Source organism: Triturus cristatus, chromosome 9 (genome assembly GCF_964204655.1).
Source record: "Triturus cristatus chromosome 9, aTriCri1.1, whole genome shotgun sequence".
NCBI classification, from domain to species: Eukaryota; Metazoa; Chordata; class Amphibia; order Caudata; family Salamandridae; genus Triturus; species Triturus cristatus.
In genome coordinates this window covers 1,136,000,764-1,136,023,487 of record NC_140592.1, presented here as the reverse complement: position 1 = coordinate 1,136,023,487, position 22,724 = coordinate 1,136,000,764, and the positions used below count along the sequence as shown (strand labels likewise).

Sequence of the window (22,724 nt, the reverse complement as noted above, 5' to 3'; positions counted from 1 at the left end):
GCTATACTGCCTCTCTGTATGCAAACAACATGGTGTGAATTTTAATTAAAAAAGAAAGTATATACTTGTCAACGGAAAGATATGCTGCCGAAATCTACCTGTGAATTAAAGAAATGTACTTGCCTTAACTAGTGTCTTCAAATGGGGTGACAAATGATGGCAATTATTTGATTATATCACAACTTTGCGAATACGGAGTCATAATTATACCAAGAACCATGGATTGCCAGTGCTTTTTCCATGTAGGCACCTGTGGTTTATTTATGCCAGCTTTCTCAATAGTCACAGTCTCTTTCTGTGCAATACTTTGATCACAGAAAGGCTGTGCCTGTGCCAGCACTCCCATTATGGCAGAGCATAGCGTAGCACAGCGCTTATTCGTACAAGACGAAAGGCCTTATAAAATGGTTCTACAGCAGAAACCTACTTACTGTAAAACATTCCTTTGTTGTTACCAACGTTTATTGTTTAATACATTCTGCATACCTGCTCAGGGACATCTTAAGAACTTGGGGGGGCTGGGAGGCCCTGGGCCAAGCTTATTTTGTAGGTCCCTGTTCTGAACAGATTTATATTTATGATACAGTTTCAGCTCCTTCATGACATCTCTGGCCAGGTCACTGACAAGTCACAGGCGCACAGTTTTAGTTCCCAAGGAAAACCCATAGTAGGTTGATGCATTGTAATTGAATGAGGTACTCTGTAACCCCCACCTAGCCCTATGATAAACCAGCAACAGCCAAACGTCTGTAACTATTCCCATACCCCAAGGTCTGTTTTTTTTCTACAACAGCCCTTCCAGCCTGTTCCCCCTCCTCCCCCCACTCCTAAGCTCCTGCTGTGTCCTGGGCTCAAGCAGAACCTCTGCAGAAGGATTAACGCTTTCAGACTGCTATCTAGACCATCTAATATTACTCTAGCACTTTCTAAAAGCTTACAATCCATCTAATAGAACTCTAAATTACATCAGTGCACAACCCACTTTTACTTCACAAAACACTTTTCCACTAAACACAACATATTTCCACTACACACAACTTCACTCACCACTCTTTCACTTGCTGCCACACAATATCACATAATAACACTCCACATAAATGCACTCCATACCATAACACATACTTACAATCAATATATTTTTATTCGGTGCCACACATTTTCACGCCGCACAATTCACATCAACACAATTCCATTCTACACCACATACATTTCACAATACATACTTTTACTTCACAACACAATTATCCACTAAACACTACATAATCCCATTACGTGTACCTCCAGTCACCACTTTTTCACTCACTGACATACATTTCCATGACACACAATTCAACTCCACATAATTCCATTCAACACCACATACATTAAACAACACATACTTTCAATGCACAACATATTCCCACTAAACACCACATAAAACCACTACAACTTAGATACATACAAACCACACCACAATCTTAAATTTCAAATCATACTACAAAATTCAAAAGCATATCACATAATTCAATACCACCACATAACAATACATAACACACAATACCACAACATATAGCACTCCATAGCACAGAAACCCGTTCCATTTAATTCCACTCCACTAAATACCACATAATTGCTACCCACAGCATTCCACTACATGTTATACCACATCAACTCCACATAATTAAACTCTAATATGTAACACATATCACGCCACATGAATACACACACATTCACACTACACATAATTCAACTACACATGCCACGTTAATACACTCCATACCATAACACATAATTGCACTAACTAAACTTCCACTCGATGCCACACAAGTCCATTCTACACCACATACATTCCACAGCACATACTTTCACTTCACAACACACTTTTCCAATAAACACAACAAATTTCCACTACACACAACTCCACTCACCACTTTCACTCGCTGCCACACAATACCACATAATAACACTCTACAAATACACTCCATACCGTAACACATAATTAGACTCAATATGCTTTCACTCTGTGCCACACATTTTTACACCAGACACACTATTATCCTCTTATTTCACCATCTCCTACATACAATACCACAGCCTCTTTATACTTCTATAACATTATCTCCCCTTCTATATCTCTTTCTCACACTATTTGTATTAATATTACTTTCTGTAAAATTCATTCACTACTTCATACACAACCTATCTATCCCTCTCAATCTTACATTCTATTTTATACAGCTCTCACTCCTATCTATTCACCATGCCACATATTTACAATACACAAATACACTACACAACACACAATTCCATACTACACAATTCCACAACTAACAATTCAAATTCAAACAACATGATTCCTCTACAAACAACATACGTCCACTCCACTACAAACAACTCAACATAAATTATTTTAAAAAACACATTTACAACGCCGCAAACTCAAACTTTCACAAATGCGAGACCGATTGCATTACAAATGCTTGTTCTGCGTGGCGTGAGCATGCAAAGGTTGCCAGGGGTTGGCAGAAGTTTGGTTGGTGTTGACTGTTAGTGAACCATGTGCAGGGAAAGGATAGGCAGGTAGTTCAAGGTTCAGTTTAGGACGTTTGGTTATTTACAGTTTCATACTTGCAGGCGTAGGATGTAGGATTAATAGAACTTGGAAATGTGAAATGCAATACATTGTGATGTTTGTAATGTGTTATTTACAAGGTGGGGCATGTTTGGGGAATCGTAGGGGTGGGGTCATGTGGTAGTATAATGGATGTATAGCGAGGTGTAGTTTTGTAAGGCAGTTGCTAGATTATTTTGTTGTGTTGTGCACCAGTTTCAATAAAGCGGCCTTTTTTCACACATGGTCTGTGTCATGGTTGCATCCTCTCTCCCAAACAATGTTTATTTCCTACTGTTGTGAAGTCAAAGCAGTGAATTTGGTACTTGCCCTCCTGTCTCGCTGTCAGAGTGATACATAACATCATAAACGGTGTGGCTGGTTTTCAGAATGTGATACAGTTTTTATGGGATAACACTCACCTGCGTGGCATGTCCCTTTAAGCGCCCAAGCGTGCGACAGGCTACGATCCTGTCCTTCCAGTTAGAACTGTTCAGTCTTTCTGCCAGCAAGGAGTTCACCAGATTCTGAAAAGCGAGAGTTTTACATCCACGTAAATCTGGGAAACGTAACATATTGCAGCTTTCCAGGTTCAGCACAAAAGAGTCTTGGATGGCGTAAAACATGCATCTTAACATCACCGAAACGAGTCACATACTAAAATACCTGACTTTTGTTCAATGTGTTTGTATTTTGAAGGTCTCAGAACGTAGCCTTCAATGAGCTAGCGTAGAGGTATTACAGAAGTTTTATCTGGCATCTGGATACAAAGTAGTAGACAGCATCCAGGTAGCACAGAGTACTGTAAGTTGGACATATTTCATGTTCAGGCTGCCTCTTATTTCTGCACTCCAGGTGGTTCTGCTTGGCTAAAATAAATTCCAATAAGAATAGAACACCTCAGATATGGCTTGGAAACTCATCTCCATGGCATAAATGAGCTTCCAAAGAACAAAAGTGGATATTTTTAATTAATTCAGTTTTTCTTCATCAAATATTTATGAATCTTAACTTGTTTGGAAATCAATGACTGGCCACAAGAACAGGTCATTTTTAACTATGAGCGAGGATCAGGTCATAAAATACTTTCTGATTTTAATAGGAGCTTTAATGAGTGGTAACTGCTAACCCTTAGAACACATTCTCTGGGGCGTGGTCTAGCCACGTAAGGAGATGGCCGCCTAGCATATGAGCTCCGCCCCGAGGGGGACCCCGAGTAGGACCCCGAGTGGGGAATGTAGCGTTTCCGCAGCAGTGTTGCAACAGTCGCTCGATGGCCCTGGATGCGGGGGCCTTCGCAGACTGACCCGGGGACGTTGTCGCGCCAGGTGGCAGAGTGGGCTAAAGAACGGTGATGGATCAAACCCAGATCTGTTGACTGGGTGTGAGTGTTTGATTGGTTCTGATGCTCTGTCCATCACCACCCCCTTTTGTACTGCATTGTATCAGAGCACGGACTGTACCACCCCCCCGGGCGCAAGTAAATAGGCACCGCCCGTATTCTACAATATTGCCAGCACCAGTAAAGACGGCTTATCTTCCCTCCAGCCTCCATCTGATACGACCCCCTAGGCTGGTAACAGCAAGACTCGGTACCGGGGCACGAATGACCACGGCAAAACAAGGGAGCAAGACCTCCAGGTAGCTTTTATTCACAGAGTCGCTGAAGCAGCAACCGCGCACAATGGCTGTGACAGCTGATGACCTACCGGCGAGCGGCTCCCAGGCCCCCTTGACGATCCCGGAAGCAGGAGTCCCTATGGACCACATCCTACAGGAGATCTCCTCAGTCAGTTGAAGGTTGGAGGGGATGGACTTCAATATCTCCAAACTGGCGGATGAAGCCAAATCGATACTTGCGGACCTGGCTGGGTTCCACTCCCGTGCGGAGGCGCTGGATCAGAGGCTGACAGCGGTGGAAGGCAGACTGAACACAATGCCAGACAGGGACCAAGAGCTCCTCTTCTTACGCAGCAAGCTTGTCGACTTGGAGGACCGCAGCTGGAGGGACAACGTCCGCTTTTTTGGATTTCCAGAAACCGTTGAGGGCCCAAAAGCCACCGCGTTCTTGAAGGACATCCTCCCGAAGCTTGTTGGAGCCACCTTCGATTGACCCCTGGAGATACAAACGGCCCACCGCATAGGACCAATCCGCAAGGACTCCAACGTACGCCACGGCCGCTCATTGCCTGTTTTCTGCGTCACGATCAGACGAGGCAAATCCTAGAGGCAGCGTGTGCAGAAAGTTCATTCACACACACCGGCTACAGCATCCGGATGGCTGCTGATTTCTCGAAGGAAACAAATGACCGCCACAAAGCTTTCCTGTCTTTCAGACCCAGGCTCCTAAACATTAAGTATGGTCTCTTTGAACCGGTGAGATTTCGCTTTTCCAAGGATGGTAATTCCAGGGACCTCTATGACCCAGAGGACCTACACCTGTTTCTGGACAATGTAACGGGGCAGGACATGGAGACGTCTACGGCTGACTCAGAACTCTCCCCAATGTCGGACCCGTCTCTGCCAACGGAAAGTAGAAGATGGACCTCTGGAGGAATGTGGCAACGTGGTAGAGACCAGGACAGATGGGCATGTACGCAAGACAGAGCCTCCGTGCTCCATGCTGCGGCTGCCTTTGCCCATGAGTCACAGAGAAACAAATCTCGTTCGCCTCTGAAACTAACACTTGGGCCGGCCCAGGGGTGTGGAGATCCCATACTGGAGGGCCCGGGCTGATGATCCCTACTACAGCTGTTTATGCAGCCGACAGCGCAGTGGGACAATATCTGATCAACGGACAGCTGAGTATTCTATGCACTGTACTGAACTAAGGAGGGTTTTAGACCTTGAAGGGCTACACTGTTCCACCTTACTCTTTCATACTGTATACCTGAGTTACGGATGTTTATAGATGTGTTCAGGTTCTGCATCAAAACAAATGTAGATTTAACTGTTTGTATTAAAGCATTGAGTGGTAGTGCTGCTTCCATTCACATATCTTTGTTCTTCCCACTACCCCAGCCGAAAACACGTCCGCTCCACCGCCCCCCTCCTCCTGTGCACACGTACACATAGGCACATTAAGAGTGCCTACGGTCCCTCACCTGGCACAGACACTGCTCTGGGGGGGCCACATTATTATTCTTATACATCATTACACATGACTACGCTTCTCAGCTTACATATTCATGTCCAGCAGGGTCCTGTGAGGTGGGCGGACCTCTGGGCCCTTCTATGCGTCACCACATGCAAGAGTCACGTGATGTCTGTCCATGAGACGGGAGTCTCACACCCCCTTACCCCCCACCCAGGGCTGTCGCTCGCTCACCTTCTCTCTCTTTGATCCCACCTCTATATATCTTGATGAGACTCCTCAGAGCACGGTCCACCCGCTGCGAGAGGGTGGTGCCCCCTCGGAGCGGCGCTCCACAGAGTGTAAACCCGCGGTAGACAGAATGGCACTCCTGTTGAGCAGAGGTCGAGAAGGTACCCTACTTCCGGTGTCCTATTATCTTCCCCTTACCCTTTCCATGATGCCCTCCTCCCCCCCTTTTCTTTTCTTTATGGCACATTCCATTTAGGAACCGCACACTTTCCCTGTGGCAAGCTAGCACCTCTCTACTACGCCTCCCCGCCGACAGAGGCACCCTTGCAGTACACTTGGCCCTATAGGTCTCCTTATAGCCCGACGACAGCCCTAGCCACCTAATAGATCTAGACTGTCAGGGAAGTGCCAGAGGGTTCCCTTTTGTTTTGTTTTGTTTTGCTGTTTTGCTGTTTCACTGTCTTTTCCCTTACTTCTCTTCTTCCATTTTCTCCTCTCTTTCAGTCTCACTCTCATTCTTTCTTTTTTGGGTCCCTGGAATCGGGTCACTACTCCCTTTCGCCTTGAAACACCCCCCTGCCGTAACTCTGCCCAGCAAGCTTTGTAATCCTTTGGGAGACCTGAAACCTTCCCCCCTCCCACCTGGCTTCACTCTCTCATTGCACTCACTCCCCGTAGGGCTCGCCACTCACTGCACAGCTTCGACCTCCCGGATCTACACCTGCTGCATTGAACACTATGACTCCCCCATGCCCACTGCGAGCGATCACTTGGAACGTTCACGGTCTCACGAACTACATAAAGCGGAAAAGGATTTTGGCGTACCTGCAATCTAAACGCGCGGATGTCGCCCTGCTGCAGGAAACGCACCTAGATGATGTAGAATCGGACAAGCTGCGGCGAGACTCGTGTGAAAGGTGATACACAGTGGTGCGCAGGCTGAGGCTCCTGGGATTTAGGGCCCACCACGCAAGTGCGGAGTAGCAATTCTTCTCCCGAAATCCCTTCCAGCGACAGTGACAAAGACTTGGATGGATACTGATGGCCGATACATTTTCGCACAGCTCAAGATAGGTGACCATCACATATGCGTGGGGTCGGTATACGCTCCAACAAGGGCGCAAAAAACTGGTTTTCTTGCAGCTAAATAGAGTTCTGTCAGAAATAGGTGCTACCCAATTCCTCATAGGTGGGGATTAGAACCTAGCAAAGGATCCGATCCTGGATAGGACAGGACCACTGGACACGATCAATGCAGCTGACAGGGCATTGCTGGAAGACGTGATGCAAGATGACGGACTGATAGATCACTGGTGCTTGAGTCACCCACAGATACAGAATACACCTTTGCCTCTCAGGTGCACGGTACGGTATCCCTCCTGGATTACTTTCTCACCTCCCACAGAGTAGTCCAGCCCATCCTCCTCTCATTGGAACTTGGACTGTCCAGTCCTGGGCGCAAACCCTGGCAACTGAATATCCAGCGCTACCGAGCCCCCACTGGTAAATCTCTCTTACAGACACATGTCACAGAGTTCCTAACGGACAACCAGGGATCAGTTGACTCCAGCCGAACTCTATGGGCGGCAGCAAAGGCCACCATACGTGGCAGACTCATGAGGAATTCGGCTCAAGCCAACAAGCAACACCAAGACAAACAAAGAGCGCCGGAAGTTGACATCAGGAAGTATACTCGCTTATATTCGATACGTCCTATGCCATGGCACCGCAAGTCTCTGGAGCAGGCAAAGATGGCTTTGAATAGCCTCTTCACTACCAAAGCGGAATATGCTCTACAGAGAATGAAGGGGAGCCATTATGAACATGAGGAAAAAGCGGGGAGGCTCCTAGCAGCTCAACTTCGCAAACGCGAGGCGTCCATGGCTATTTCGGCTATTAGATCATAGGCGCGTGACACTCTAACCCGACCTCAAGATATAACAAACAAATTTGCCTCCTTTTACAAGACCCTGTACACCCCAGGCCCGCCAATAGAGGCAGACAGACTGACTTCATTTCTGCGGGAGGCGAAACTCCCTCGCCTTTCAGACAAAGGAAGGGAGCTATTGGAAGGGGAGATCAGCAAAAAAAAAATGTCCTCAGCGATAGCGAAACTTCCCTATCATAAAGGTCCTGGTGAGGATGGTTACCCGGTGAAGTTTTACCGCTGGGCGGAGGAAGAGGTGGTCACTACGCTGCAGGTGGCGTTTTGTGAAGCAGAACAGTCAGTCTCCCTGTGCTTTATCTCCAATAATGCTGTCATAGGTGTTATACCCAAACCCAGGAAGGACCCTCTGGACTGCGGGAGGTATCAGCCTAGATCGCTGTTCAATTGTGATATAAAGATACTGGCAAGTATACTAGCTGCACGATTCTGCAAAGTTCTGCCATCTCTGGTACACGCTTCGCAAGTCGGCTTTGTACCGGGCCAATCCTCCAGGAATCATCTGCGTATTCTCGCTCACGCCCTGTGGTTGTCCAAAGACCTCCCTGCCGAGGCTATTGCCCTCTCCCTTGATGCGGAGAAGGCATTTGACCTAATCAAGTGGGAATACCTCTTCTGAGTGATGGAACATTATGGTCTTGGGGCTCAATTTGTAGCTAAGTGCGCCTCCTCTAAGGGAACCCCATGGCACAAGTGAACTGTGACAGATTTTATCCGACCCCTTACCCATACGTAGGGGGGACACGCCAAGGATGCCCCCTGTTGCCACTTCTCTTTCTCTTGGCTATGGAACCATCGGCCGCAGCAATTACGGGTGTTTCACTTCCAATAGGCGAATCTAAATTGTATTTATATGAGGATGACATCTTTTTAACCCTCACGGATTTGCCCCGCTCCCTTCCACCCCTGCACCAGATTATCGACGACTTCTCCTCCTTTTCCGGGTTTAAGATCAAAAGTGGAGCACTCTCCCTCTCGGCTGGGACCACAAAAGCGGCTATACATGGGTTTCCCTTCCGATGGCAACACTCGCTACTTAACTGTCTGAGAGTTCTTGTCAATAAAGGCCTAGCAAACATGGTCCAGGACAACCTCAGGCCGCTTACAACCCATATGCAACGAGATTTCGAAAAATGGAATGCCTTGGGGCTCTCGTTGTGGGGTAGAGTGCAGGCACTCCGCATGGTAACGCTATCACGTTTCAACTATATTTTGGGGATGCTGCAGATGCAGGTGCCTCTCACAACCTTGCGGCAGATAGATTCCAAGATGCAGCAGTTTGTGTGGGGCTCGCATAGCCATGCATTGCCGTGTCAAAGCTACAGGCCCACCGCACCGGACTTGGCCTCCCATTGGTAGAACTCTATGCATAGGCGTTACACCTCTCCCAATTAGAGTGCTTCTTATCAGATTTCCCAGACCCGCCGCAATGGGTTCCGCTGGAACAACACCTACTTTTGGCCGAGGAGGCACTCTCCATCTTATACATGGCGAAGCCCGGAAACAACGGTACAGTACATCCGATAATGTCCTACGCGCGCAAGCCCTGGCACCGGGCTCACAAGCGGTTGGGGATACATCCACGTCTGCACGAGAAGGCCCCATTATGGGGAAACAAAGCCATCCGTATCGGGGGAAGGGTTTGAGATGGCAGGAGTGGCAGGCAGAGGTTATACGTTCCATTGATCAGATTATCTGCAATGGTGCCCTGAAACTGCTGGCACAACTCGGAGAGGAGTATGGTCTCCCCACAACACAGTCCTGGAGATACACCCAGCTACAACACTGTCTGCGGCAGTGCTTGGGGGCTACACCCTGGAACCTGGAACCTGCCCCCATCTCAGGTAGCAGCATTTCTTCTTGTCTGGGGAAGGTATAAGGGGTGATGTTTGGGCTGTATGGGGGGCTAGCGTCGCACCACTTCTCGATTCCTATATCACAGACACTACTTGCCAGGTGGCAGAAACAGCTGGCGATCATGTACAAATGTAAATTGATACTTGTATAGCGCACTACTCACCCGCAAGGGTCTCAAGGCGCTTGTACGAATACCGCTGTGGAACCCATCCTGGCTTTCCCTGTGAGGCGTCCACTCCTGGGCACCCCCAAGGTGGAGGCCAGGCATCCTTAGCGTTGTGGGGGCCGTTGTGGAGATTAAGCAAGCTATTGCCCAGAGTTGCAGAGTGGGACTCCATGATTGGAATGGCACCGAGGCGAGAATTATCAGGTCCGTCGAATTTTTGAGCCCAAGACCCGCCGAGGCGGGGAATTGAACCCTGGTCCCGGGCTAGACCTCTGCATCAGGGTCTGCCGCTCTAATCATTGAGCCACACTTCTCCACGATGACAAATTGGCGGACATAGCAGAAGCCCTGAATAAAGGTGCAAGGGAGGCGTGGATTCAATTCTGCCTCTTTAAAGTCTTACAGAACTCGTATTGGACGCCCACGATACAGCACAGGGCGGGCCTGCTTCCCCATGCCAACTGCTGGGGATGTCACAACTTCCGGTGTGAAATTGCACATATCATCTGTGAATGCCCTTCAGTGCAGGCTTTTTGGGAGTACGTGGGACGGACTCTGAACACTACCATGCCACTTTGTCTACCACTCATGCCTACTGAAGTACTTCTGCACGATCTGCAGCAGTGCCCTGATCTATCCAGACCACAACGCCGCCTCTTTCACACAGCTGTGGCCACAGCCAAACTTTGCATACTGTGCCAATGGAGGGCTGCGACCCCCCGACACAAGAGTCCTGGCTGACAGCTATGATTCAAGCTGCCTCCCATGAGAGGATCATATATAACTTGCAAGACCAGTCGGAGATTTTTCTAGGGGTATGGACACCCTTTCTGTGCATGTCTGCAGCAGCAGAACCTGGTGATTAAATGCGTAGCGCATCACAGCCGCTCTGCAAGCCACCGGCACTGAAAGAGAAAAAGGTGTATTGATTGACTCCATTGCATAAATGACTCCATTTTCTGAACTGACACCATTTTCTGTGCTCGCACTTAGCTGCAAAGTGGGGAGGGCAGGTTTCTGCTCTTCACTTGCTTTTCACTCCTCACTGACCAGAGTGAACTGGATATTATCTGTGGAATGTGCAACTCTGCCTCGAAGTCAAAATATGGGAGCTTGGCCAGCCTCTGTCTTGGCCTTGACGTAGACTGGTACAGCCAGCTCGGTTCTTTCTCCTGAGAAGGGGCGAGGGTTACTAGAACCTTCGTCTTACGTTTAGTAGTGGTATTTAAGCTGGGAACCTTCGAGGGTCAAGTGGAAGCTCGCCACAGAATAGACGTATTGCTGTGGAGGTGACGGAATTTGAGTCCTGATCGAACTCCTTCCTGGGCTGCTGAAGTGCTCCCCCAGCTTGAGTTGGCAAGGATGTTGCTTAGTCGATCGGTGAGGTGCTCCTAACCATTTTGTATATATTTCCTACTCTTTGCTACTTGTATATACTGCATTTTATTCTAATTATTAATTTGAGTCATTTGATACTTGCGAATCTGCATTTACTGATATATTTGGCCAACCGTTCTAAAATGTTGCATTAATAAACTTGTGTGTGTTCACCTGAATTTGTTTTCTTGCCTCGCCTAAAGGGAGTGCTGCGTCCTTTCCTCGCCTTTAGGGAGTGCTGCTCAAAGTGCGTGTTACTTTAAATGCACCTGAATTTGTTTTCTTGCCTCGCCTAAAGGGAGTGCTGCTTCCTTTACTCGTCTTTGGGGAGTGCTGCTCAAAGTGTGTGTTATTTAAAGGTGCAGTGGTATATTTGCCTCCAAAATGGGAGTGCAGGGTTTGGGTGTGTCCTTTTAGCGAAAAGCACATTCATTACACCACCATATACCCCTAACCTTCACCTCCACCCTTTGACACACTCTCTTCAGTACTATTTGCCACCTCCTTAGCACCACTGTAGTTCTTACCGCTCATGTTATTATCACTATTCTTACTTTTACTACTTTCATGTCCACTACCATTATTACTATTACCTTTACGGGGTGATGTTTCCCTGTTTTCCTTTCTCCCCTTTCCCCCTCTCCACGTCTCCCATGCCTTTTCCCCCTCTGGCACGCCCACACCCACACATACTCATACCTGCAAAATTACTACCGTGCCACCGTGTACCACAGGGCTTAATTATCATACGTCACACCACCATCGGACTCGTGTTATGTCAGAATCCCTATGCCGGAAACTTCCCTCCCTCCCCCCCCACACGTCCCTTCTGTACTGGTCTTCGATTCGTCCCTGTAGAGGAAACAAGGCGCCAACAAAGCAAGACACATTCTTCTATACACAACCTGGAGGGTTAAGGGGAGGTGGGATGCGAGCCTAGAGAGGACGACATTTCCCAACCAGCCCGGTCGGGGAGGAGGCAAGCAAACGGGCTTGTGCAGCTATACACATTCACATATCCCCCCGTCTCCTTTTTGTTTTTGTTTCTGTTTATGGGTCCCCAATACCTTTCCCCCTCCCCGTTATTACCCTCATTTATTGATTGCAGTGGAGAATTGTTATTCGTAGGCTTAATGTGTCAAAACCTTTTGGAGGCAAGTCACACGTCTGTATTGATCATGTATATGTACCCTAGAACAATGTATGTACACCCCTACTTTGCTTCTATGTCAAATCATTTGAATACGCAATAAAGAAATACAACTCACACAAAAAGAATACATTCTCTGAAATACCCTTCCACCTCAGCACTGCGCTACTAGTGGCTAGAAGAGTTTGTCTTAGAGAAACAGTATATGGCTGACTATGAGCTAGTATTACAATGTGATGGAAGAATTTGCCCCACCGAGCAACCCGGCTTCATACACAGAGCTACTGGATTTATGCGGAAGTGGAGGACCAAATTATACAGAAAGGTTGACTATGTTTTCTTGCAAAGGAAGGCACAATAAGCAGCATTTATGCAGCACCTCTTTCCATTTTAAAACACCTGTAGAAAAAGTGTTTTGCCCAATTAAATGTTAATGCTATCAAGGCAACTGTGCCACCTCTTTAAATGGTTGAATACTGCAATCAACAGCTGAAGACGACGAGTTGCCTTGTGTGAAGTAAAGTTCAATAACTTTGAATCTCTGTGAGCCAAAAATATCTTTTTGTTGTAGAAAAGGCAAATTGTGCATCAATTGGTAGATTACACGGATCAGCAAATTCATATTGAAGAGGAGTATGCCGCAGCCGCTCAATAGTTTTTCCTGCGGCCTTCCCTATAGCTAACAAAGTGTTGTTAACAGAAGGTGTGCGGATCAGAATTGGTCCTACCCTTGCACAGCTTGGGTAGCGGGATGTGTGTTTTGAAATACACTTAATCTTGTCTCTGCCTATCCATCAATGGCTGCATCCTGAGATTTGCAACCGAAAGTGGCAATAGTAGTCTTCAAAGATTTAATACAGACCAACATGCAATAAATGATGGAATCTAATGCTAAGATGTTTTCCCGATACTTAACTCCTGGCTTTAAGATCTCCATAGATTTTGTGGTACTCCGTTGAATCCTCACTAGGTTTAGTGGGTGGGTCCTGATGTAACACATTTTTAGATGTGTCTCGAAACTTGAGCTACACCTCACTTCCAAGGCTCAATTAAGCAGGAATGACCAGAGGGCTGCTTGTTGTCTTGTGCCTTTGCCTAGCAGTTTTGGCTAAGCTGCTCCTTTTGAGGTCTACATGAACTAATATATATGAGGTTGATCCCCTTTTGTTATGGTACAGACGAGCTGCCAAATGGTGGAAAAACCGACCTAGACTTATTCCCATGGGTTAAGTGCTGAATGAAGCCTTTCTACCTCATTTGTTGGCCTCTGAAGCTTTAGTTCCCTCAAAAAAGCCAGCTAAGGCGCTCACAGTAAAATCCGACAGTTCTTACTTATAATGATGCACTTCTGAAGGATTATCGTTAGACAGTGTAGAGTCCTCCCCAGCCCGGGAGCATGCGAATGACCACGCCACACACAAAGCTCTTTAACACATGTCTTTTTTCTTCAGCATACAACCGCAATCTGCGCACGTCGCATAATAACTTTATTGAACACACCCAGACACACCCAAACCAATTAAGTAATATCGGTAAAGAGTCCACATAGGACCAAAAGTTCCCCAATGCACATGAGCTTAAAACACTACATCTCCCCCTTTGTTAAATAAAAAATACGGACAACATAAACATCATACCTCTTCGATGAGTTGTCGACGGGCCTGGACAAGTCTGCCAGATCGAGTGGTATGAGGCAGATGAGGTGCACCTTCATCGAGTGTTGCTGATGTGGTATCAGACGCTTAATTTGGGCACTCGGGTGGAATGATTCTACTCGTGACATCAGGAGCCGACAAGAATCGAGGCAAGGGCTTAAAGTGAGACGAGTCTCTTGTAATGGATTTTCCAGGACGTTGAACAGTCACTATATGCCCTTTACTGGTTACAGGTCTTAATGGTTCAACTTTAAATAGCGCATATGTCTTTCGCTTTTGTAATTGATTCACTAGAACCCAGTCTCCTTTGTTAAAGATCGTGTCCTTAACAAATCTGCGTTCATCATCGTAGGTCTTCATTTTGCACTTTCGAGAAGTGTCCTTGTTGCGAATCTTGTCTGCATCCAATGGATGATTCGAGGTCCATTATGGCATTTTTCTTCCCATAGCTCTCCCAAACATCAAGGTGGCAGGACTCACACCCGTGGTAGAGTGGGAAGTTGATCGATAAGCACTAAGGGCTCAGCACAACGCTGACTTGAGATCAATGCCCCTATTGCAACTTATTGAACAACTTTCTTTAAAATGCTCACAAATCGTTCAAAAACGCCATTAGCCTGCGGATAGAGAGGCGTGCTTTTCTGATGCTTGCGAGTCACTCGGGCAAGGTACCCTTTAAATTCTTTGCTATCAAAAGGTGGACCATCGTCCGATTTGAGAACAGTAGGTAGGCCCCACACTGCGAAAACGTCATCCAGCCTAACAATAACCCTGTCATGAGTGGTTGACAACAAGCCTTCCACTAGGAGAAAATAAGTACTAACCTATGCCAACCATGATGTGATGTTCATTGTTTAATAATCTAAAGAAATCAATGGCAATCCTTTCCCATACCCGAGTAGGAAGGTCAGACATAATGAGTGGATGTTCGTTGTTTTCGGAGACAGACAATTGCAAAGGTGATATGCTTTTACTTCTTTCTCCACTCGTTCATCTAGGCGGGGGAACCACACCTTATCTCTGAGAGCTCTCTCGTAGCTACAATTTCACGATTTCCTTCATGTGTCTGTTCAATTACCTGCTACCTCAGGCTCTCAGATATCCCAATTCTTGTGCCTCGCAAAAGGACACCTTCAAGAGTGACAGAGAGTACCTCTTGCACATTTCTAAATTTTTGATATTCAATGTCATATGCCAGAGGTCGCATGGCTTTCTTCCATAATTGCTTTGTAATGATATCTTTGATAGTGAGGAAGTCTTTGTCAGTGTTAGTAGCAGTGGTAATCCGTTCTATGGAAAGAGCGGCAGGTGTACTTGACGTCACAATAACATTGATGTATTCTTCAGCTCCTTTGAACCTTGAACTGTGATGAGACAATGGCACTCATGAAAAGTAATCTGCAGCGTTTTGATCCTTCCCAGTTTTTTGCACAATAGTGTACTCATACTCTTGCAATTTCAACCCCCACCTTTCAATTCAAAGGGGAATCTTGGCTTTCGGATTCCCAAAGATAATGAGCAGTGCCTGTTGATGAGTAACAGGAGTGGAATGTTTTCCATAGAGAAAAACATGAAAATGCTCACAGGCCCACACCACAGCCAGGCTCTCTTTTTCTGACTGCGAATAATCACATTCTGTCTGAGACAGACTCCGGCTGGCATAAGCCACAATGTGTCTCTGTATGTTTGGATGTCAGTTATGTTGAGCAAGAAAGGCACCCAGCCCCACTGGGCTAACATCCACCACAATCTCAGTGTGTAACTTTGGATTAAAATAAGCCATTTCACTTGCATTTTCAATTGCATGTTTTATCTTTTTGAAACTTTAGCTGCATTAAGAAGATCAGTGAAATTGAACATTCAACTTTGTTATCTCCCTCAACGGGCACTCAATGTGGCAAAGTCACAATTGTATCTGGAGCAATAGCTGGGCATGTTTAGGAAGGATCGCAGCATGGTTACATCTTGTGGGGGACGGGTAGAGGACAATGCTTGTACTTTATCTAGACCAGGAGTCTTCCCCCTTTCAGAAGAGATGTGTCCAAAACATTTGAGTTTGTCTTTGTGAACCTCACATTTTTCAGCATTCAGTGTGCGACCTGCATCAGCAAGTAGTTGGCATACTTGTCCAAGAGCTTTGTCATCCTCTTTTTTTGTTGCCCCAAACAGCAGAATATCATCACTATAATTGAAAGCATGTGCGACTGGTTGAATTACTCAAACGAATGACATCTTGAAACAGTTCTACAGCTGACAACACTCCAAAATATAGTCTTTTGTATCAAAACAAACCAATATGAGTTGAAAAAGTAGCGGTATACCTACAGTGTTCTCCCAGTTCAAGTTGATAGTAACCTTTGTTCAGATTAAGACGAGAAAAGACTTTGGCATCGTTCAGCTGTGTGATCATGTCAGTTTTGTGAGGACCTGGATGTATTTCTCTCTCGATCGCTTTGTTGGCTTGACGCATGTCAACACAAATAGGCACTGCACCATCACTGTCCTTTTTAGGAACAACCACTATGGACGAAACCCATGGTGTAGGACCAGTGGAGTGCTCAATGATGTCATACTTTAGCAATGTTTCTAGTTCTTTCTCAATGTCCTCCTGTAGATGGAAAGCAATTCAGCGATGCAGCTGAGCAACAAGGTAAATGTCCTAATTAATATGAAGCTGCACATTCATCATTTTGAGTTTCCCTAGGCCATGAAACAGCGATGGAAACGGACTCCCAATTTCAGACATTGCACTGAGGTTCTCATTAATAGATATTAGTTCCATGTCAGCAGCAGTAGCGAAACTGAGTAAACATGCACAGGACGAAGTACCTTGCCAAATATGAATGGCGCTTGCACTGTCATCTTCTTATGCTGCATGGCTGCCAAGAATGATCCTTGACTTCGCAATGGTGCGGAAGCAGCCTACTTGAACACCTTCCTAGTCTACAGAGTGAGGCATGGCACTGGAGACAATTTGTTGAACTTCTCTGCCGGCATGATGTTGATCAATGCACCACTGACTAAGATGAAATTATGAGATATCCTTTCACCTTCAGCGTAATTTTAGGACACCGTCCAAATACGTTTTGTTGCTTAGTTTGGCAGTTTTTCTTCAGTTTGCGCTCTTCTTTGCAAGCAGCCAACCCTACATGTGCATGTTGCTCTTTAGTTGACAACGTCATCGTACATCCATCTTCCTCATTGTCACTTGATAGGGATGCTGATGAGCCTGTACAAGATGAATTTGATTGACCTGGTTTAGTTTCCACTTGTCACAACAGATGTTGCTGTTTGGCCTCGTGGGCGTGGTGAGAACGTTCTGGAACTTTCGAGCATCCATTTTCTATTCTTGCTTTGATGTAATCAGTTTCTCTTTTGATTTGCAAACTGTTATGAAATGGTTTTCTTTCCTGTATCCTTTGCATTTCTGTACAATTGCGAGACATTTGTCTTCACGGGGAAACAAAAATCCACATCGGAAACGCAATTTCTTTTTCTTCGGAGATGTCGATCTCCTGGCCGTTACCTAATACTTGTGTTTGCTTTTCATGATCAATGATGATTCATTCTGTCCTGTTCCAGCTTCCATATCAACAGCTTGTCGATCTGCATGTTCCTCTGCTCTTGCAGCCATGAATACTTTCTCCAGGCAAAGGGTCTCTCTTAGCATGCGTCTCCTGAAGGAATCAGAGAGACAAACATCGACAACTCTCAGATTTATGGCTTCTTCATCATTAAATTCACTGAATTTACAACGCTTAATGAGCGCGTCAAGTCTATCAACAAACTCATCCATCATTTTACCAATTTGCTGTTGTGCTTGGTTGAAAATATACTTTTCATAGTTGACATTTGGTACTGGATTACACTTTGCTTCCAATGCTTATTTTATCTGATGGTAAGAGGTTTCATCAGTTTGTAATATGTTTTTTTATTACTTCTTTCAATCCACTACCGGCATAGTTCTTTAAGTATTTGATGATCTTTTTATCATCTACTTCTTCTAGTGCATCAATGAAGTCATCGAACGTCTCAATCCAAACAGTCCATCTGGAGCCAATATTTGGCTTTTTTGCGGTGTGGAACGGAGGTGGTGGTTTCAGGACCGCGCTGCACCATGTCTGGCGTTCCCTTTAGCTGCAATTAAAAATATGTCACTATTCCGGCGGCGGGCCGACAAAATGGATGCCACTGGCAACTTTGCATGCCAATCTTTCACCTGGGCCTGAGGTTGTCGTGTCCGACACGAGGTCATATGGTGCTTCATTTGTTCATGCTGCTAAGTATGTTTGTGCTTTCGTGCCTGGTTGTTACTACTTTCAGAGTTTTCGCGCACTTGGCTGTCGTAGCTTGTAGCGTTTTATTCACACCTGTTGTCGATGCCTTTTATTGTTCACTTTGTATAGATGATGGTTGTGTATTAGCCTGTGGCGCAGTATCTCTTCTATTGGCCTTACTGGTGAGCTTTCGAAAGTTCTCCTCTGCAGGACCTTCAATTGTGGTGAGAGGCGTATGTGGGCTGAAGTGGGGATTCAATTCCACGCATGCCAGCTTCAAACTGTTTCTCATCAATATAGGCACACATGGCACAGACAAAGAGTTTGCTGTAGCTTTGCAAACTTCCAGGGAGAGCAGTCTCATTTCTTTGGGGCACAGATCCTGCACTTGTCACCAGTTGTAGCATCCTCCTCAGCCCGGGAGCATGCGAATGACCACGCAACACACTGAGCTCTTTAACACACATCTTTATTCCTTTACATACATTCGCAATCTACGCGCATTGCATCATAACTTTATTGACAATTGTGTGAAAAGTTTTTAGGAAATTCAATACTAAGTGGACCTTAAAGATTTCAATATCAATATAACATTGGCCGGATGCTAATAATTTACAAAAATGTTTTTATTTGTTCAGCACAATTAAATATTTTTTCTTCCTTTTATCATTTTTTTGTTAAAAATGAACACTCATATTTCATATTCGAATTCAAGAAATAGATACAGTGCATGTCACTCCACTCCGTTTGTGTTATTCTATAATAATTATAACCAAATCCTATCCAGACTTCCTTCCACATTCATCCACTATTTATCTGATCATGTAATTTGATACAAGAATTCATAGCATATATTGTATGTTTAGGCAAAACACAGTTTGTCCAGTCTTTTCATTACAAATGACTATTGGTCAATGCTCAACATGATTAAGATTGTATCCATGTGGAATATATAACAATTCAATGAGGATGTGGTTTCATCAATAGGGATATGGCATCTGTTTCAAATGAAGAAAATATTCAATATAGTCATGGCTAAAATCAGTTGCGTCCTACGAGCGTTTCGGCTTTGAGCCTTCATCAGGAAGCCATGTTTGATGTAAATCCTTATAACTGGAAGTTGCAAGTGTGATTTTGAAGAGGGTAGCCAAATACTTTGTGTTTTTATGTCTGGCCTACAAACCAATATCGGTGGTTTTCAAGTTCTCCAGTCCAAATAAAAGATGAGCTGTAGTGTTATCTGATATGTTTAGGTTTTTATTCATCCGGTTACTGGTACTCCTTACTCTGCCCGTTCCGGTCGTCGCTTAAAGTATGTGATTGATACCGGTCCGCTTGCCAGTATAACATTTTCAGCCGGCTGCAGAGTACCGTTCGTAATAGCAGAGAAGCTCACCAGTATCGCGTGTAACACCCGACTACGTGGTCCCGTTTGTAAAAGCGGTGACATTCATGACTTTATTGAACACACCCAGACCTACTCAAACCAAATAGGTATTTTGGGTAAGGAATCTGTATAGGACCAAAAGAGTCCTATTGCACACAAGCTCAAGACACTACAAACAGGTTGTAACAAAATCATATTAAATAGCTGTCAGGGATTCACAGAAGATCATAAACCTGACAGCATCACTAAACACCATACACAAAAATCCATATTAGATAATTTAAAAAACCCGTTAACTTTAAAAATAGCACATATCATTTTAGAAATTATTGTCATCAGAAATCTATATTCAAAACTATTTCATTTTGCAGCAAATACCACTTGATTCATCCTAACATAAGAGAAATATATAATCACTTTCCTCAATATCTACTTTAAAATGTTTTCAAAATATTCTGTGGGCATAAACCCAACATGAATCAAATCATGCACAACTAACCAAAGTGGATGAAGGTTACAACCATCATGAGGGTAAAAACTCCAAGAATGTAATACAGGCGCAATGCATTGCTTAGGGACTAAGCCCTGTCTCTTTTCCACACCCTTTTCAGACCACAGACACTTGTATTGTGCCATGCACAAAAAACTCGAAATCAGAAGTGTGAGGTGTTCCTGAAGTGGGAACTCAAATGCATTGGGAACCAAGCAGCATTCACAGGAGAGTTGAAGGCCATTAATTCCTGGTCTCCTCAAAGCATAAGCAAAGGGTTCTCTGGACATTAAAAAATTATATTCTGAAGTAATTTATACGAGTGCAATGCGAGAGTGGGGATATCAACAATACTGTTTTTTGTCAGCAAGCGGGTGTGGGGGAACACTAGGAATTTTAACCTCTCTGAGATTCTGTTGAGCAGGATGGGCAGCACTTGTTTGGGAAGGTTTAGATATGTGACATCATGATATACAAACTTTCAAATTCTTTCCTTTGCTTAAACTCTGAAAGGGTCGGGATTCACATAGGAATTTACCTGTCTACAGCCAGTATAGCCTATTCAGTCAAGGTTTGCAACAGTGAGGAGTTCTTTTTTTTCACAACAAATTTTATTGAATTTTCCATGGTACATAAGGGCCGAGGCCCATACATAGATTATGAAGACACCTCAAATCAACGGTACCAATCGCACAACCAATTAACCTGCAGAACCTGCAGGCAGAGCAGCTATAACATGAGACAGGCTGTCACAGACCCCACTGAGTGCAGGATATCGAAATGTTATTAGACCACCGGTAGAGCCCCGGTTTCAAGAACAGTGGGTTTATACTCCATGGAAAAGGAGTGAGGTTTTGTCCCTTAAGACTTAGTTACCTGACCCTAGGAAAAATCCTACTGCATATTATAAGGAATTGATTGAAGCTGCTTCGTCGACAGTAATGACACTTGCTGATATTGAAAAGTTTTTTGGGTTACTGGTGCCCATCGACATTTGGAGACAGGTACGTGGGATCAGATTAAAGCATGATATAAGGAAAGGAAACCTGGAGTGAAGCGAAAGGGCGAGATACTAGCTTTACCCGCCCAGATTATCATGTATATGCACTCCCTTATTCCTCCGAGAAGGATAGACGTTAGCGGCATGTCGTCAGAAGAGAGATGAGAGCATGTCTGATTTTTTTACGCGGTTTGAGGGGGTTTTTTGGGATTTTAGATGGTGGGATTTGCCAGTGGAAGGGGGTGTTCCATTGTTTGTCAATAGATTTGTTAGGAACCTGCTCCCAGAGATCGCGACTCGGTTACAGGCTTCAGAGAGCACTTCAACGACATCCTCCTCTTCCGGGATTTTGAGTATGGCACAGTATTACGAGCACAGAGAAAATGAGGAGAAGGAGAAGGTGGAGAAGAAGAATAAGGAGTTAAAAACAAAGGTGTTGTTACAGCAGGCGTCTACGGGAAATGAAAGGGGACGTGGTGCTGGTCCGGCCCGGCAGCTTCCCCGTACTAGCAGGAATGCTGCGCCTGTAGGGCCGAATCAGTGCGGGTATTGCAAAGAGGAGGGGCACTGGCGTAGCGAGTGTCCGGTGTTATTGCAGAAAGTTGAGGTCCCTCGAGGACAGGGTTCTCATGGATGGGGCCGCGGAGTAAGTGATCGGGACAAGGCTCTGGAGGATGGGACATCGCAGAGTTGCTCTGATCAGTACTATTTTGATGACCCTCGAGGGAGACAGTATTACCATGATGATTATGATTTGGACAAGGTGACAGGGATGTCCCACAGCTAGACCAGCCAGGGACACGGTGAGGGACCAGTTCAGATACCTGTAGATCAGTGCGGTCCTTATGTCACCGCAGATTTGCAAGGCTCAGTTAAGAAATTCTTAGTGGACACAGCTCTGTTTCTCGTTCGCTGGTCCCCAGGGCAAAATAATGTTTCGGTAGGCTTTTCAGGTATACCGGTTGTGAGCCCCATTTCCAAGCCACTTGCCTTGACTGTTGGTCCCTTTACAGTGGATTCGCCAGTTCTGTCGACATCCAATTGTGGAGGGCACCCACGGGCTCCTCTGATGACCAACCTAATGTCTATCGTTTTGTGATCGATTTAAATGAAAATAATAAGATTGTGGTTCCTCAGTTCCCAGTTGTCCCCGATATCACTGTCCTTTTGACTATGATTCCTTCCTCTGCCAAATTCTTTTCAGTCATCGATTCTGAAAAATGCATTCTTTAGCATTCCAATCCATCCAGATAGTAGTTATTTGTTTGGGTTTGCCCTCGCCGGCAGAAGCTTTAGATTCTGTTGGGTTCCCCAAGGCTATACTGAGAGTCCTAGCATATATAGTCAAGCTTTAAAAAGCCAATTGGATTCCCTCATACTTCCCCCAGGTAATGTATTACTGCAGTACGTGGAAGATCTCTTGATCGCTTCAGACACAGAAGAAGGTTGCAAAGATGCAACGGTTAAATTGTTGCTACATTTGGCTCATCATGGACATAAAGTGT

General features: G+C 45.3%; 1 protein-coding gene across 3 annotated transcripts in view; it reads right to left on the bottom strand.

Moving 5' to 3' along the window:
• HEATR4 (HEAT repeat containing 4) overlaps nt 1-22,724 on the bottom strand; it is a 774,416-nt gene that overhangs the window by 181,146 nt on the left and 570,546 nt on the right. The window contains exon 9 of one of the 3 annotated variants that reach the window (XM_085627059.1): nt 3,013-3,117. The exons of the other annotated variants lie outside the window; for them this stretch is intronic. Within the exon in view, the coding sequence (XP_085483185.1) occupies nt 3,013-3,117 (105 nt within the window). The remainder of the gene's footprint in view (nt 1-3,012; nt 3,118-22,724) is intronic. 3 annotated transcript variants of the gene reach the window in all.